At 43.2% G+C, this 14399-nt stretch overlaps 1 protein-coding gene across 1 annotated transcript in view; it reads left to right on the plus strand.

Moving 5' to 3' along the window:
• The first annotated feature begins 498 nt into the window (after positions 1-498).
• Positions 499-14399, plus strand: part of HELB (DNA helicase B) — a 31686-nt gene continuing 17785 nt past the window's right edge. Inside the window, exons 1-3 of the mRNA XM_060245035.1 lie at positions 499-741; positions 4226-4597; positions 4722-4921. Of these exons, the coding sequence (XP_060101018.1) occupies positions 513-741; positions 4226-4597; positions 4722-4921 (801 nt within the window). The 5' untranslated portion in view covers positions 499-512. The remainder of the gene's footprint in view (positions 742-4225; positions 4598-4721; positions 4922-14399) is intronic.

A 14399-nucleotide genomic window follows, 5' to 3' on the forward strand; every position in this document is an offset into this window, starting at 1 on the left:
ACCAGGAATTTAATTGGTTTATGAATCTTGTTTTTTTTCTTTTTACCTTTGTATAAAATGTATAAGGAGGGTCCCCTCATTGCTTTCTTAAAGAAGTGAGCGCTAGTCCACAAAAATTTCTGCCGGAATAAAATGTTAGTATTCACCACAAGACTGTTCGTTATCTTTGATGCAGCAAACTAACACGCCCACTCCTTCGGAATTAAGTTTAAATCCAGTGGCACCTTTAAGATCAACGAAGTTCTACTCTGGGTATTCGCTGTCGTGTGTATGCACACTTCTTCAAATACGTGCACACGAAAGCTTTGAAAGAATTAAACTTTGTTGGTCTTAAAGTTGCCACTGGACGCAGGCTTTGTTGACCTACCAGAATCTATCCTCCTGAATTGTTTACTTAGCGACTAGCTTGAAACTCCAAAACCCGAAGGGTGACTAACGGAGTTCCCTCCCACTGCCGCCAGGGTGCGCCGGAGCCAGGATGGGACGGTGGGAGGATCTTCGCCCGTAGATTCATGGCGCCCGCTTGCGCCGTAACCAGCAGGCGGAAAATGGCCTGGGAGCGCGGCCAAGGCGGGAAAGGAACCTCCTTCGAACTCCGGGGCTTGTTGCTGCCGGACAAAACAGCAAGTGGAAAAGAGCAGGAAGTCGATGAGGACGAGGACAGTGACGACCAGGAGCCCCTGGCTGAGCTACCCGAAGATTCGAGCCAACTTTCTTTCTTCCAGCCCCCGCGCCGGACAGGTAAGCAGCAACTGCGCACATTCGCTGCCCTGAGTGCCTCACTTTCCCCATCCGTAGCCCTTCACATGGCGTCGGAAGACTCAGGTGCGTGCTGTTTGACTTGCGCTTGAGCAGCAGTTGTATGCATGAAAGTCCCTTGAACTCTGTGAGATTTACTTCTGAGTAGAGGGTAGTTCCTTTAAGCTGCGTGGTTGCTTGCTTGAGAGGCGGGAGCCCAAAACCCACAGTTCCCCAACCCTAGCAGGCTCACAGAGGGAGTTTTGGTTTTTGGGGGGGGGGAGGGGGAGAGGGGCAGGGTGTATGTTGGGTTCACAGAGTGGTTTCGATTAGTAACTGGAGTCCTAAAAAACACCAGAAGTGTTGAAAGAGAGCACCTCTGAGGCTGCAATTGTAAAATCACTAGCGTAAAGCTCACTGGCTTCCACAAATTAATTGAAGTTTAAAGACAACAGTGAAGACCTTTGTATACTATGGCAGTGTTTCCCATTTACAGGGTCGTGACCCAGTACCAGGCCAGGGAAGCCTCACTATCAGGTCACAAGAAAAGCCAAAGCTAGCCCAGTCCCCAGCAAAGCATGACCTATGCTCTGCTTCCTTCCTCTCCCAGTCTCTTTGTTGTGCAGAGAGAAGCTTGCCTTGAAGACTGACACAGGCTGCAAAGCCTGAGCTCTGTTTGGCTTCCTTCCTTCCCCCATCTCTGTGTTGGGCTGCCTCTCCTTCCTTCTCCCCCCACCCCAGTGTTTAAGAGAAAAGCTGGTGTCCACTGGCACTTTAGACCCATGAAGTGGTCTTCAAGGTATGAGCTTTCATGTGCCTTGCAGTATGCTCTTTTGGGGAGATTTCCCCAGGAGGCCTGGGCGGCAAAGAAGGGTGTGTGTTTTTTTCAACCAGGAGGGGCGGGGAGTGGGTATTCCAGTAGCTATTTTTTTTTACCAAATGACCCCTGGGCAGAATTGTTGCTGGCTAGGGTCATCTGATGGTGAGAAAGGCTTTTCCCCCTCCCGCTTCCTTCCTTCCTTTCTTTCCTTGCAAGTGATGCTCTGTCTGCATTCTTGGTGCTGGGAGGGGGGCGGGAAGCAACAATGAGAGGGCTTCTAGTGCCCTGGCCCCACTGGTGGACATTCTGGTGCTTTTGGGGCATTGTATGAGTGGACTGGATAGTTCACTGGCCTGATCCAACATAGCTCCTCTTATGTTCTTTCTTTCCATGTTTTCTTTTCCTCTCCTTCCATTTCATTCCCTTCCTTCCTTCCTTCCTTCCTTCCTTCCTTCCTTCCTTCCTTCCTTCCTTCCTTCCTTCCTTCCTTCCTTCCTTTCCCTTTCTTTCCTTCCATTTTTACTGGATGAAACTTTTCTGTTCATCATACTGTTGTTGCAGATATAGGAGCTCTGCCAATGAAAAGTTGGCACCCCCAGTTGTAGCCAGCTGGCCTTTCTATGAGATTTCTGTGTGAATGAGTGAGAGTGTGAGGTGTGGGGCAGAAAGAAATTATTGGAGATTACTGCAGTATATCTCAACAGCACTGGAAGTGATGGTACTATGAACTTGGCACCATTTTACTGGTCCTGCTTTTAACAGCTGTCTGTCACCAAAATCAAACTCCTCCTGTAGATATTAAAAAGGATGAAAGAAGTTCACTGGCTAAATATCTGCAAAACAGGTTGCTTTTAAAGGCATGGGAAACACAGCCAGTAAAAAGCTGCAGGCAATACAATTGCAATACAATTCATTAATTGCAATACAATTCTCTGCTACCTTTCACAGCAATTTCCCAGTGTTTCAGCCAAAGAAAAGTATGAAAAATAGCTGTCGAAAGATTTTCTTGAAACCAACTTGAGGCAGGGTTCCAGTAGTAGCAGCTGAAGGAAGGGCCTACTAAATGTTTCAGCATATTTTGAGGTAGAGCAGCTGTTTGGGTGATACACAGTGCTGTCATTCCTGATGGCAATAGCAACAGCACTCCCAACTGCATACACTGGCCAGTGCTGTTGAGGAAGGTGGTGCAGGCAATTGAACATGGCCATTAGGAGTGCTTGCAAGCTGGAGAAGAACACACAAACAGATAGGTGCATGCAGGTGTGGGATTGGAAAGAGAGGACCACCCACTTTCCACCCCCATTTTGGCTCAGCATGAGTTTCAGAGAGATTTTTCTGAAAATGAAGTTACTTCAGAAGAAGAGGCAGGTTTGGGGGAGTGCCCTGGAAGTGACATCACAGGAAATGGTGGAGTTTGGGTTCAGTGTGTCCCGGAAGTGACATCACTTGGCCCTTGACACCACAGGAAATGACATAATTCCTGTTTTCCGGCTCCACCCCCCAAAGTCTCTTGGCTCCACCCCCAAATTTTAGTGGGCCATGAAGGAGAAGTGTAAAAATAACCAGGCCACAGGAAAGAAAAGTTTGGGAAACTCTGTACTATGGTATACAATCTTGCAGAATCCATATTGTCCTAATTTGGCAGGTTTTACACACGATAAGTGTTCAATGGGATAAAAAGTGTAGGAAATGCCAGAAAAAGAATGATTCTCTGTAAAGCTAAGACTTGCACAAGATATGCAAAAATAATTGCTGCTCTGAGTTGGGAAAGACCTGGATATTTTGGGGGTGGAGCCTGGGGAGGGCAGGGTTAGGGGTTGAGAGAGACCTCACCAGGATACATTCTATAGAATCCACCTTCCAAAGAAGCCATTTTCTGCAGGGAAACTCCTCTCTGTAATCGGGAGATCAACTATAGTAGCAGGGCCAGGCCCTCCCTGGAGGTAGGCCACCCTAGTTACTTCAGTCTGGTTCATCTTTCATTTTTGCTGTCCCAGAGTTACGTGTCTTTTGAATGGTAGGATGTTTTGGAGGACATTGATTCATAGGGTCACCATAAGTTGGAAGCAACTTGACAGCACTTAAGATTCACACACAATTACTAAATTCAGTAGTACAAGTTTGGGATTGGTCTGAGATGGTGAGTTACTGAAAGCTCCCTTTCTCTCACATTTTTGAGACTTTGGACATAACAATTATTTAAAATTTCTGAAAAGTATAGATAACTTTGTAAACAAATCACTGCATTTTTGTTGTAACTATATGCAAAACACTGAGGAGATGAACTCTGCCTTAGAGAACTTCATGTTTACATAATTGACAAGTTGTTAGCGATGGGAATGAATTATTATTTTATTTATTTATTTTAGTAAATTTCTGTTCCGCCCATTCCCTGTAGGGCTCAGGGAGGAGTACAACATATAATAAAACAATAAAATACAATAAAACAGACAACTCAACAGCACTCAGATTATTGGAAATATTAATCAGAAGGCTGATCTGTGCTACGGCTGCTGATAAAAATAATCATTTCTTCTGTCAGGTTTGTTGCTGTTGTTTATTGGGTCCTAATATGACTGGGATTAATCTGTGATTTAGTTTATAAAAAATTAAGTCCAAATATTTTGATATTATACTGACAACTTTTTCCTTTCTAAATTATTTCAGTTATAATAAAAGATGAAAAATCCCAAAAGGAATACAAGGTGGTTGGACGGTTTCCATTTAAGGACCCATGGTGGGAAGTGAATGTTAAGGTGAAGCTGGCTGGATCAAAGTGCTATGCACAGGGGTACCCATCTTACTTTCTACAGACCCACCCAAAAGAAAATTGGAAAGCAGTTATTTCACTATTTTTTGAGGCATGTAAAGTACCAGAAGAATTTAAAATAGCATTTTTTAAGTGGCTTCCTGAAGAGTCTTCCCTAAATTTTGAACATCTTGAAGAAAAATTAAACCAGTTTATGGTATCGAAATATCAGGAAAGAAACCCTAAAAATGCCAGAGACGTTGACATCTTTTATTACATTAAGAACTCATGTGAGTAGTATAAACATTTTATTTGTGATTTGTTTATTATGATAGTAGCTCACTTGCTTTTAATTTTACTTGTGTAGCAGTCAGATTTGAATTTACAAAGGCCTTTTTCTTCTTGGCTGTACAGCTGCAGGGAAAGCTGTTCTGGTAGCCATGGTCTTCCCAGCTATTGTGGAATTCTTGCCAACACTTCTGCCATATAGCATCTCCAGCTGCATTGAGTGGTTGGACTGGAGTGAAATCAGTGGCTATGAATGCAGAAATGATAGATTAACAAAACTGAATATGATCTTAACAGAAGAGCCATGGAAACTTGGATTCAGCACAGTAAGAAAATGTTTATTGTACCTGGTACATTCACTACTAAAATTCAAAACTTTATCCATTTGTAACTACAATGGTAGACTTCTGAGAATTTGTTACTTCTAAGAAATCTCTGATATGACTTTGCTAAGAACTTCCATAATGCATGTTAAAAAGCAATTTATAACTTCTTTTGGTTATGCTGGATTTCTGCTATGCTGTGCATGCCTGATGATCAGAGTTTCCAAGAGACAGAACAGATAATACATCTTTATGTGTAAAACACTTCTGTGTGTGTCCTCAGTTTCTCCCCTCTGGTAAGCAAATTAAACTTCCACCAGCTTCTTCCCTCCCCAATGAAGGGGAGCCCCTGAATAATTAATTAATACCCCCAATAATAGTAATTGCTATATTGAATAAGAGCATGCTTTGTCTTTTTTTTTAACAAGTTACTTTTTTATTTTTAAACATTTAACACAGTAATACACAGTAATACACCTTACATACTAAAATATACACATTTACATATCAACATCGACATCAACCTACTAACATACAACACCTAATGGAGCGAATGAGTCAAGAAAAGACTATAACTTTCAATATTTTCATATCGTTTCAAATCCTAATGTTTTAGCCCACAAATACATCGGGCTCCATGTCTCTTTACATTCTTCCATATTTCCTCCTTTCAATCTACAAGTTAACATATCCATTTCAGCTGCTTCCATTAATTTGGACAAAAATTCATTCTTGTTTGGCGTTTGCGGCTTTTTCCAGTACTTAGCATACAATATCCTAGCTATAGTAATAATATGCAGTAACAGCCTTTGTCTTAACGATGTCTGCTGTAATTTTCCATTAAAGAGCTGGCCACAGCAGAGTGGGTGTGTGTCTGAAGCTGGCTATCTAAGATAAGAGAAACAGTCTCCTACAGGCGACTTACTATGATAGATAAGTAAGGAAACTTAGTCATGGAATTTTACCAGGGGGAATTTAGTGGAGGCGGGTCCCTTTGACATCAGATAAGCTTGTGTGCCTGCCTGCTTGTTTTCGGTGTGAATAAAACCGTCTGTATGTAGAATGATTGGAATTCAGTCATTTTGGGGGTCCGTGCACGACTGGGTCCTACCGTCTGGTACCAGAAAGTAAACCTCGCTTCATACCAGTCTGTGCGAACCTTGTTATTTCTCTGCTTCACCAAGTTAACTAGGATTAATTTCTAACCAACATTTGGATCCAGAGTTTGAAGCTGTACGCTGTGCTTTTAAGATAGCTAGCGCTTCACCATAAAATGTGAATGATCCAAGCTAAATTTTGACTGCTAATAAATATTGATTTGTTTATTTCAGGGAAAAGTGTAAGGCAGTTAAACATTTTATTTCTGTTGCAGTTGACTGTTAAAATGCAGATTTTGTTCCCAATGAACTCTTCGCTGAAGTCTTATGGCTTCAATATGTATGCATGGTTATATATTTTCCAGAATACAGGTTAAGCTTTAATGTGAAAAAGTTTAATCAATATCAGTCTCCTGCACTCTTCCTTGGCATGCTGTGGTGCTCAGCTCAACTTCATACAGCAGTTTAATAATGGAGGAGAGATAATATATAACAAGAACTATTTTATTACACTTTATTCAGATATTTGTTCCTCTTAATTCAAAAGATCATACGTAGCTCCCTAATATACCTGCATGGTAGTTGGGAGGCAGCACCCACCTCCAAATATGCATAAGAAAATAAGAGAAGCCATTGTTAGATCATGTCAATGGCTCATCCAATCCAACACTCTATGTCACACAATGTCCCAGAACCAGGTGCCATCAGGAGGTCCACCAGCCGGGCCCCCCCACCATGGCCTCCAAAGCACCAAGAATACAGAGCATCACTGCCCCAGACATAGTGTTCCATCTATACCTTGTGGCTAATAGCCACTGAGGGACCTCTGTGCCATATCCAAGCCCCTCTTGAAGCTGTCTATGCTTGTAGCACCACTGCTTCCTGTGGCAGTACTCTTTGGATGAAGAAATACTTCCTTTTATCTATTATAAACCTACTGCTCATTAATTTCATTGAGTGTTCATGAATTCTTGTATTGTGAGAAAGAGAGAAAAGTACCTCTTTCTCTACCTTCTTTATCCCATACTTAGTTTTGTAAACCTCTATCATGTCACCCCTCAGTTGTTTAAGCTAAAAAACCCTAACCTCTTTAACCTTTCTTCATAAGAAAAGTGCTCCATCCCCTTAATCATTCTAGTTGCTCTTTTCTGTATCTTTTTCATGGCTATAATATCTTTTTTGAGGTGCAGTAACCAGAACTGTACACAACATGGAACTGTATTCCAAATGAGGTCACGCCATCGATTTATACATGGGCATTATGATACTGGCTGATTTGTTTTGAGTTCCCTTCCTAATAATCCACAACATAGCATTTGCTTTTTTATTACCATCACACACTGAGTTGGCATTTTCAGTGAGTTATCTACCACAACTCTATGATCTCCTGGTCAGTCTCTGCCTGTTTGGACCCCATCAACATGTATTTAGCCAGTTTTGTGTAGTGGTTTTGTGTGCGGACTCTCATCTGGGGGAACCAGGTTTGATTCCCCACTCCTCCACTTGCACCTGCTGAGATGGCCTTGGGTCAGCCGCAGCTTTCATAGAAGCTGTCCTTGAAAGGGCAGCTGCTGTGAAAGCACTCTCAGCCCCACCTACCTCACAGGGTGTTTGTTGTGTGTGGGGCGGGGGAAGGTAGAGAAGATTGTGACCGCTCTGAGATTCAGAGTATAGGGTAGGATATAAATCCAAAATCATCTTCTATTTAGAAGAAGTTCCATGGCGCATAGTGCTAAAGCTGCAGTACTGCAGTCTGAGCTCTCTGATAACGACCTGAGTTCGATCCCAGCTGAAGCTGGGTTCAGGTAGCCAACTCAAGGTTGACTCAGCCTTCCATCCTTCTGAGGTCGGTAAAATGAGTACCCAGCTTACTGGGAAGAAAGTGTAGATGACTGGGGAAGGCAATGACAAACCACCCTATTAAAAAGTCTGCCATGAAAACGTGATGCGACATTTCCCCAGAGTCAGAAACGACTGATGCTTGCACAGGGGACTACCTTTTAAACATGTATTTATAGTTAGGGTTTTAGGCTCCAGTGTTCATTACTTTGGAATTGCCCACATTGAACCTCATTTGCCATTCTGATGCCCACCCTCCCAGTCTTGACAGATCCCTCTGGAGCGCCTCACAATCCTCCCTGGTTCTCACCACCCCAAACAATATAGTGTCATCCACAAACTTAGCCACTTCACTACTTACTCTCAACTCCAAATCATTAATGAACAAGTTAAAAAGTACTGAGAGCTGCGATACCACACTGCTTACCACCTTCCTCTGAGAAAACTGCCCATTTATACTCACATTCTGTTTCCTGTTAATTAACCAGTTTTTAATCCACAAGAGGGCTTGTCCTCTTATCCCTTGATTGCTGAGTTTACTTAGGAGCCTTTGATGAGGAATTTTATCAATAGCTTTCTGGAAATCAAGGTAAACAGCATCTATTGGGTCCCCCTTGTCCACATGTTTGTTCACCCTGTCAAAGAACTCTAACAGATTAGTGAGACAAGATCTTCCCTTACAGAATCCAGTGTATCACATTGTTATATATGAATACTCATGTTTCCTAATCAAACTGATATAGGTTAGTATTTATAAAAAACTGAGTTTGAATTCCTATTAATATGAGAGAAAAGCAAGTTTTCTTTAAGAAGATGATGATGATATTGGATTTATATCCCACCCTCCACTCCGAAGAGTCTCAGAGCGGCCTACAATCTCCTTTCCCTTCCTCCCCCACAACAGACACCCTGTGAGGTGGGTGGGGCTGGAGAGGGCTCTCACAGCAGCTGCCCTTTCAAGGACAACCTCTGCCAGAGCTATGGCTGACCTAAGGCCATTTTAGCAGGTGCAAGTGGAGGAGTGGGGAATCAAACCTGGTTCTCCCAGATAAGAGTCTGCACACTTAACCACTACACCAAACTGGCTCTCCAGTTTCTCTCTTAAAGAGAAAAATACTATTTGGGGAAATAAAAGAAAATGTTCTTCAAGTTAGCTAGTAGGATATCTAATTTAATTTTTTGTTGCTGTAAGGGAAAAGGCAGTAGTTTGTCTAAATAAAAATATAGCAGATGAAGCTCTTCCAGGGAATTGCTGCACCACATAGCCTCCTTTTCCACAATTTCTTTCATCCACACCCTCCATGGCAAATATCCCATGTATAGAAGATTTTTTTACTGTTGCAGTGGGGAGGCAATATCCATAACCTTGTGTCCAGTGCTCATTCCTTACAGTCTATCCAATATTAGCTTATTGAACATGGCAGTGTATTTTAAATGTTGATTCGATCCTTAGGCAAGTAGACAGCTGGGTAGTGAAACCGCGTACTGACCGTATGGTGACTTGCCTGCCTGGTGCGAAGGTAGCGGGCATTACGGGTGTAGTAGATAGGCTGATAGACAGTGCTGGGGAGGAGCCTGTGGTTGTGGTGCATGTTGGCACCAATGATGTGGGGAAATGCAGTCGTGAGGTCCTGGAGGAAAAATTTAGGCTGCTAGGAGGGAGACTTAAGGCCAGGACCTCCAAGGTAGCCTTCTCAGAAGTGCTACCTGTTCCACGTGCAGGGCAGGAAAGACAGGCACAAATTAGAAGTCTCAATGTGTGGATGAGTCGATGGTGTAAGGAGGAAGGGTTTAAGTTTGTTAAGCACTGGGATGCTTTCTGGAACAAGCGGGAGCTGTACAAAAGAGACGGTCTCCACTTCTCCCCGGATGGAACCAGGTTGCTGGCGCTTAAAATCAAAAAGGTGGCAGAGCAGTTTTTAAACTAAATCTTGGGGGAAAGCCGACAGGAGATGAAATGTGTCTGGTTTCGGAGGACTCGTCTCAAAGAGATGAAGGGTTGGCTGCTATTCTTCTACCGGGTAACGGATCAGAGTTGTCCACTATGATGGTGACAAACAGTATGGACTGTCTGCCAGAGTCTTGAGGCGGTAGGAGGAAGGTGGCGGGCCTAGCTTGCCTGGGAAGTTATAGATGTTTGTATGCAAATGCTAGAAGTGTTCGAAGTAAAATTGGTGAATTGGAATATTTAGTGTTGGGAGAAAACATAGACATTGTGGGAATTTCAGAAACTTGGTGGAATGAGGAGAATCAGTGGGACACGGTGATTCCTGGATATAAGTTATATCGGAAGGATAGGGAGGGATTTGGAAGGGATGTTGAAAGATCTGAGTCAGATTGAGGTGACAAAAGAGGAGGTCCTACAACTGTTAGACAAATTAAAAACTAATAAGTCACCAGGCCCGGATGGCATACATCCGAGAGTTCTGAAAGAACTCAAAGTTGAACTTGTGCATCTTCTAACAAAAATCTGTAATCTTTCATTGAAATCTGCCTCCGTTCCTGAGGACTGGCAGGTAGCAAATGTCACCCCCGTCTTTAAAGAGGGTTCCAGAGGAGATCCGGGAAATTACAGGCCAGTCAGTCTGACTTCAATACCGGGAAACTTGGTAGAAAGCATTATCAAGGACAGAATGAGTAGGCACATTGATGAACACGGGTTATTGAGGAAGACTCAGCAGGGGTTCTGTAAGGGAAGATCTTGCCTCACTAACCTGTTACATTTCTTTGAGAGGGTTAACAAACTTGTGGACAAAGGAGACCCAATAGATGTTGTTTACCTTGACTTCCAGAAAGCTTTTGATAAAGTTCCTCATCAAAGGCTCCTTAGATAGCTTGAGAATCATGGAGTAAAAGGACAAGTCCTCTTGTGGATCAAAAACTGGCTGAGTAATAGGAAGCAGAGAGTGAGTATAAATGGGCAGCCTTCGCAGTGGAGGACGGTAAGCAGTGGGGTGCCGCAGGGCTCAGTACTGGGTCCCATGCTCTTTAACTTGTTCATAAATGATTTAGAGTTAGGAGTGAGCAGTGAAGTGGCCAAGTTTGCAGATGACACTAAATTGTTCAGGGTGGTGAGAACCAGAGAGGATTGTGAGGTACTCCAAAGGGATCTGTTGAGGCTGGGTGAGGGGGCGTCAACGTGGCAGATGCGGTTTAATGTGGCCAAGTGCAAAGTAATGCATATTGGGGCCAAGAATCCCAGATACAAATACAAGTTGATGGGGTGTGAACTGGCAGAGAATGACGAAGAGAGAGATCTTGGGGTCGTGGTAGATAACTCACTGAAAATGTCCAGACAGTGTGTGTTTGCAATAAAACAGGCCAACGCCATGCTGGGAATTATTAGGAAGGAAATTGAAAACAAATCAGCCAGTATCGTAATGCCCCTGTATAAATCGATGGTGCGGTCTCATTTGGAATACTGTTTGCAGTTCTGGTCACCGCACCTCAAAAAGGATATTACAGCATTGGAGAAAGTCCAGAAAAGGGCAACTAGAATGATTAAAGGGTTGGAATACTTTCCCTATGAAGAAAGGTTGATATGCTTGAGGCTCTTTAGCTTGGAGAAACGTTGCCTGCGGAGTGACACGATAGAGGTTTAGAAGATAATGCATGGGATGGAGAAAGTAGAGAAAGAAGTACTTTTCTCCCTTTCTCACAATACAAGAACTCGTGGGCATTCGATGAAATTGCTGAGCAGACAGGTTAAAACGGGTAAAAGGAAGTACTTCTTCACCCAAAGGGTGATTAACATGTGAAATTCACTTCCATCGGAGGTGGTGGCGGCCACAAGCATAGCCACCTTCAAGAGGGGGTTAGATAAAAATATGGAGCAAAGGTCCATCAGTGGCTATTAGCCACAGTGTGTGTGGGTGTGTATGTGTATGTGTGTGTGTGTGGGTGTGTATATATATATATAATTTTTTTTTTGCCACTGTGTGACACAGAGTGTTGTACTGGATGGGCCATTGGCCTGATCTAAGATGGCTTCTCTTATGTTCTTATTTAGTGTGTTTGAATGGTAGTTTTCAAGTGTTTTTTTGTTTCAAATTATCTGATGACCCAGTGGTCTTGGACAGCATAAAACACGCTAATACCACCATCTAATTCCATCTAATGCAAATTTAAGCCATTGCAGCAAAAAAAAAAAAATCACAGCTGGCACTATGCCAAAATCACTATTAACTAGCAAGAAAGCCAGGGAAGCAGAAGAAGCACCAGATCAATTGTTTACTGAATCCAGAAATATTTCAAGGGGGCCACCAACACACAGTCAAAGAAAATATGAGCCAGTGTTTCAGTTGCACCAGATCTATAAGGACGCAGTCTATCTGAATAAGCTAGCCCCCAGGATCTACCCAGCAAAACAGTGGCAGAGAAAGCATTTAACCTAGCCAAAAGAAAAGCTCTCTAATATTTAGAGATGGTTAATTGATAAAACTATCCCTAAATATTAGAGGGCTTTTCTTTTGGCTAGGTTAAATGCTTTCCCTGCCACTGTTTTGAAAAGAAAAGTTTCAAAATGTGTATCATTAGAGCTATCTCTGGTAAATCCCAACAGTGCCCTGTATAAAAGCTGTGACAAAACTTGGGTCCTAAAAACTTGTTGGAATAGTTCAGTTCATTCATAACCACAATAATGTGATTTGTTTGTAAAATGAGGATTCAGCTTACAGATGATTTCTGAATCCTGGTTTGCCTCAATAAATCCTAGTTTTAGGGCTTTTATTTCTCACCCATCTTTTCTACAAAAACCTCATCTGCTATCCCAGCTTGTGTTGTAGCACTAATCTAAGGGCAATGTATCCCCAAATTACTTACCAGTGATCTGCTTTACTGTTGGGCTACAGATCCACACGCCCTTCTTCAGTCAAGTTGTCTGGGTTCTGACATCTCACGCCAAATGTGAAGAATAACAAAACTTGATTTAATTGTGGCATTTACATACACAATCTCATTCAAATATCCAGCAATAGATGTCCTCCCAGTGTTTCATCCCACATTTATTCTGCCACTGGAACTTCAGAAGGAGGGTCTTGTGGGGGAGGGGTCAGTGTGTATCCCATACCCTGCCTGAGTGGCAGGCCCCTCTGGGCCCAACACGGTGGAAATCCAGAGGCATTGGAGCTTCCTGCCTTGGACTCTGTTGGTGGTTACATGGTGATGTCTGGCAGTCATGTGCACTCCTCCCAGACCTGCACCAGTGCCACATAGCTTGGAGTGGTGAAATCACTTGAGATCACTGTGCACATGGTTAAACAAGCAGCACTTCTTTTAGCTGTAGCCTGTTAGAAAGGCGCTTACTAGTGTTCTTGGTCCTGTAAAAATGCACAGGTAGAGGTGACACTGTTGACAGGCAGAAAGGGCAGTGACAGGAAGTGCTAGCAACAGAGGTTTTGGTTTGAGGATCTCTTGCAAGACATTTTCTGTAGTCTGTGCAGCATATGAAGTGGCTCTGAAGAACAAGTCAGGATGTCTGGATTAATTTCCCATGACATCATGGACCTATTATGGATAATAAGCCAAATGCTGACACAGGTTTGAGGTAGCCACAGTAACTTGTTAATGGGGTGGGCTGATTTCAGACAATTAGCAAACAATTAATGGTTAATTAAAATGGTGGGTTTACAAGTTGTCTAAAACAAGGCAGGATCTTTAAGGGAGTTTTCTTTCCTTTTTGCCCTTAGCTGTGCTCAGTTGAAATCAGTCAGACTTCAGAATACCTGTTTGGTGCAAGATTGCACTCGGTGTTTTGTAGGGCTGCCAACCTCCAGGTTGAAGCCTTGAGATCTGAAACTACAATAGATCTCCAGTCTATAAAGATCAGTTCCCCTAGAGAAAACAACTGCTCTGAAGGGTGGATTCTGTGGCATTTATACCCTTCTGAGGTTCAGTCTGTCTCCAAACCACAGGCTTCTACCCAAATCTTCAGGAATTTCCCAACCTGGAGTTGACAAGGAGATTGGCTGAGTGGGCTTTAGAAGGGCTTTTGAAATTGGTTGCTTTGATTGCAAGTAGTTCATTACAGCTGCTTTAATAGGGTTGCCAATCCCCAGGTGGGGGCAGGGGATCCCCTGGTTTGGAGGCCCTCCCCCTGCTTCAGAGTCATCAGAAAGCGGGGGGAGGGGAGGGAAATGTCTGCTGGGAACTCTGTTATTCCCTATGGAGATTTATTCCCATAGAAAATAATGGAGAATTGATCCGCTGGTATCTGGGGCTCTGGGGGGGCTCTTTTTTGAGGTAGAGGCACCAAAATTTCAGTACAGCATCTAATGCCTCTCCCCAAAATATACCCCAAGTTTCAAAACGATTGGACCAGGGGTCCAATTCTGTGAGCCCCAAAAGAAGGTGCTCCTATCCTTCATTCTTTCCTATGGAAGGAAGGCATTGAAAAGGTGTGCCGTCCCTTTAAATGTGATGGCCAGAACTCCCTTTGGAGTTCAATTATGCTTGTCACAGCCTTGATCTTGGCTCCACCCCTAATGTCTCCTGCCTCCACCCCCAAAGTCTTCTGGCTCCACCCCCAAAGTCCCCAGATATTTCTT

Source organism: Heteronotia binoei, chromosome 8, assembly GCF_032191835.1.
Source record: "Heteronotia binoei isolate CCM8104 ecotype False Entrance Well chromosome 8, APGP_CSIRO_Hbin_v1, whole genome shotgun sequence".
In the NCBI taxonomy this organism is placed as follows: Eukaryota; Metazoa; Chordata; class Lepidosauria; order Squamata; family Gekkonidae; genus Heteronotia; species Heteronotia binoei.